General features: G+C 33.2%; 1 protein-coding gene across 1 annotated transcript; it reads left to right on the forward strand.

Moving 5' to 3' along the window:
- The first annotated feature begins 1,856 nt into the window (after nucleotides 1-1,856).
- On the forward strand, nucleotides 1,857-2,180 carry LOC141487064 (uncharacterized). The gene has a single exon (XM_074185867.1). It carries the CDS (start codon nucleotides 1,857-1,859, stop codon nucleotides 2,178-2,180), a length of 324 nt encoding a protein of 107 aa, XP_074041968.1.
- The last annotated feature ends 1,286 nt before the right edge of the window (nucleotides 2,181-3,466 follow it).

Here is a 3,466-nt window from a genome sequence, read left to right on the forward strand (position 1 = left end):
GTGAAGGAGATCTAGGTTTTTTTCGTGAAAGGAAATGTCAGAGATCTTGAGAACCCTTTCTTTCATTTGTTTTATCACGGTCGTCTCCATGTTTTGGTTGTGATATGACTAATAGTTGATATAGCGACCCGAGCTCATCGGTTTTCTATACCAATCTATGTATATCACGTTATTCGGTGATCTGATGAAGAGAGTGTCTAGGAAAGGAACACTGTTTCCTTCATTTTCTTTTTCTAGTGTAAATTGTATATATGGATCGTAGCTGTTGAAAATGGACAGGGTTTCATCAAGAAATTCTCTGGGGATGGATATGATAATATCGTCTACATATTTTTTGAGGGAGAACGGTTTGTAAGGGAGTACTTCCAGGACAATGTCCAGCAAGTCGTCCATGACGTATGCTGCCAAAATAGGGCTTATTTCTTCTTCATTTGTGTGACCGTCTCTTGTCCATGTGTAGACCGGATGTTCTGGTAGAAGCCCATTCTATGAAGAACTGGTCCAGGATAAACAGCAAACTAGCAAAAGAATATAACAGACGATTCTTCCTCCTAAAATGCAGAACACTTGGTCTGTCGCCTGCACATATACAACAATCAAAAAAACCGATAGATGACCTTCTACTCAGACAGGACCCAAATTTCACCAACAAGCCAAAACATTTCATGCTAAGGTTAGAAAATAAGTTACTCAATATCGAAATAGATCTGAACCATAAAATTATTCACAAATATGAATTTTTGCTATCAAAATTTAAATCAAACATAATTTCAGCAACAAATGAAATAATCTTTTTAGAATTCTTCAGTAGACAACGTAAATCTTTTAACATATTATTTCATAAAGTAAAACACAAAAATGTTATAAAATTAGACAAATTGAAGAAGAGTCAATTTCAAGAAAAGTTGAACACACAACCAAAATGAATAAAAAATGTGTCTAACACAATTATACCTACTGAAATTTCAAAATTTTTATCTCTTGACCCCAAATTCAGCATTGAACCCATTATAGGGAAAGACATTTCTTTGAGAAGCCTACTGGCAGATGTAGACTACATCACCTCATCGATCCCAGATGCTCATATGAAAAATATCATAATTTCAAAATCTACAAATTTGATTACAAATGGTTTTCACAATTCTCAACAAAATTACTCATTTTTCCATAGTTTATATAATCAATCCAAAAAATTCCTTAAAGACAACCCTAACTTAATTATAACTAGATCAGATAAAGGCAACGTAACAGTTGTTATGGACAGAGATCAATATGATGCAATATCTAGTGACCTCATAGTAAATAACAGCTAGTACGTTGAACTTTCCCCAGACCCAACGTTTTCAATACAAACGAAAAGTAATAACTTGATCGAATCTTTATATATCAACAATGAGATTGATGAAGCAATGAAGAAAAAATTAACATCATATAATTCAGTAACTCCAAAATTTTACTCGCTTTCAAAAATCCATAAACCTACATTATCTGGTAGACCAATAGTAGCTTCCATAAAAGCACCCACAGAATCCACTGCTTCCTTCCTTACTGATATTCTCACCAAAGCATATGATTACAATAATGATTATTACATTAAAGATTCCTTTGAAGTGAACAATATCTTCTATGGTATGACACTTCCAAATAATTTTGTATTAGCTAGTTTAGATGTAGTTTCCCTTTTCAGCAACGTATACTTAGACACCTGTCTGAGATCCATAGAGAGGAAATGGGACGTGATCAGTGGTTTTTGCAATTTAACTAAAGATTCTTTTCTAAATCTAATCTCCTTTTTACTCAACAACACTTATTTCAAATATAACAGTTAATTTTATAAACAAACTTTTGGCACCCCAATGGGAGCCAAAATAAGCCCTATTTTGGCAGCTTACGTCATGGACGACTTGCTGGACATTGTCCTGGAAGTACTCCCTTACAAACCGTTCTCCCTCAAAAAATATGTAGACGATATTATCATATCCATCCCCAGAGAATTTCTTGATGAAACCCTGTCCATTTTCAACAGCTACGATCCATATATACAATTTACACTAGAAAAAGAAAATGAAGGAAACAGTGTTCCTTTCCTAGAGACTCTCTTCATCAGATCACCGAATAACGTGATATACATAGATTGGTATAGAAAACCGATGAGCTCGGGTCGCTATATCAACTATTAGTCATATCACAACCAAAACATGAAGACGAACGTAATAAAAAAAATGAAAGAAAGGGTTCTCAAGATCTCTGACATTTCCTTTCACAAAAAAAACTAGATATCCTTTACAAACTTTTTTGGCAAAACTCATACCCACCACAGTTCCTAAAAAAATTATTGTACAGAACTTCATCCACAGACAATTTAAATACAAACAATTTCAGATTATCAAATAATAACAATATCAACGATACTTTAACCCATGTGAATAATCATTCACATGTTTCATTGAATGCAGAAACTGCAGGTCCCACTGAGTTGAGTCAAATTTCCAATTTTCATGCATCTCTTCCATACATTAAAGATATCAACCCAGGATTATCCAGAATCCTGAAGTCTGCCAATAACAATATCAAAATGGCAAACAAAAATGTTTTAACAATCGATAGGATTTTTTAAAAATTAAAAGACAAAACTCCCTATAACAACTGTTCGGATGTAGTTTACTGTATACCATGTAGAAACTGTGACAAAGAATATATAGGACAGACATCTAGATTATTAAAAGATCGGATCACAGCACACAAAAGTGACAGTAGGTTACACCCGGAAAGATGTGCTTTGAGTGAACATATCCCTAAACAAGGACACTGTATGGATTATAATTCAATTAAAATTTTATCAACCGAAAAAAACACTACCAAGAGGCTTTTCTTAGAAATGGTACATATAGCACACTCACAAAACTCCATGAATAAAAAAAACTGACTTAAATCACCCAAGTGAAATTTACTCTTATTTAATTTGTATGGATAATCACAAAACAAGAAATCATCAAATCTCATCTAATGGTATTCTTCTCACAGGTTGAATCTTCCATATACAATACATCATCATCCTTTCTCATTATTTCTGTTTAATATAAAATCCATTAGGATAAGTTTTAGTCAAAAATTGTTCCAGATATTGTTTAAATACGAAATTACTTGGTTTTAAAATGTAATGGAATCTAAACATGCGATGTCTACAGCCAGACATTGCCCGAAAATCAATTTGCAACAATGTTAAGGTTTTATGCCACAGATCAAACAATTTTGTTGATGTCGAATGTCAATTCGTTTTGAGCCCTGTAATTGGCGTATACAGCGCATGCTAGTTTGGATTACATGTCATATCCCATTTTTTTGAATCATGCACTTGGTTTCCTCTTCAAGGAACAGGTGGTTTTTTAAATTTGATAATATAATGATATATCATTAAATCTACTATATATTGTTTGTCTGTAACGTCCTAAGTGACATCTTTGTA

This window comes from Leptinotarsa decemlineata, unplaced genomic scaffold (genome assembly GCF_025532065.1).
Source record: "Leptinotarsa decemlineata unplaced genomic scaffold, Ldec_3_MD MMD2_tig00078360_RagTag_RagTag, whole genome shotgun sequence".
NCBI classification, from domain to species: domain Eukaryota; kingdom Metazoa; phylum Arthropoda; class Insecta; order Coleoptera; family Chrysomelidae; genus Leptinotarsa; species Leptinotarsa decemlineata.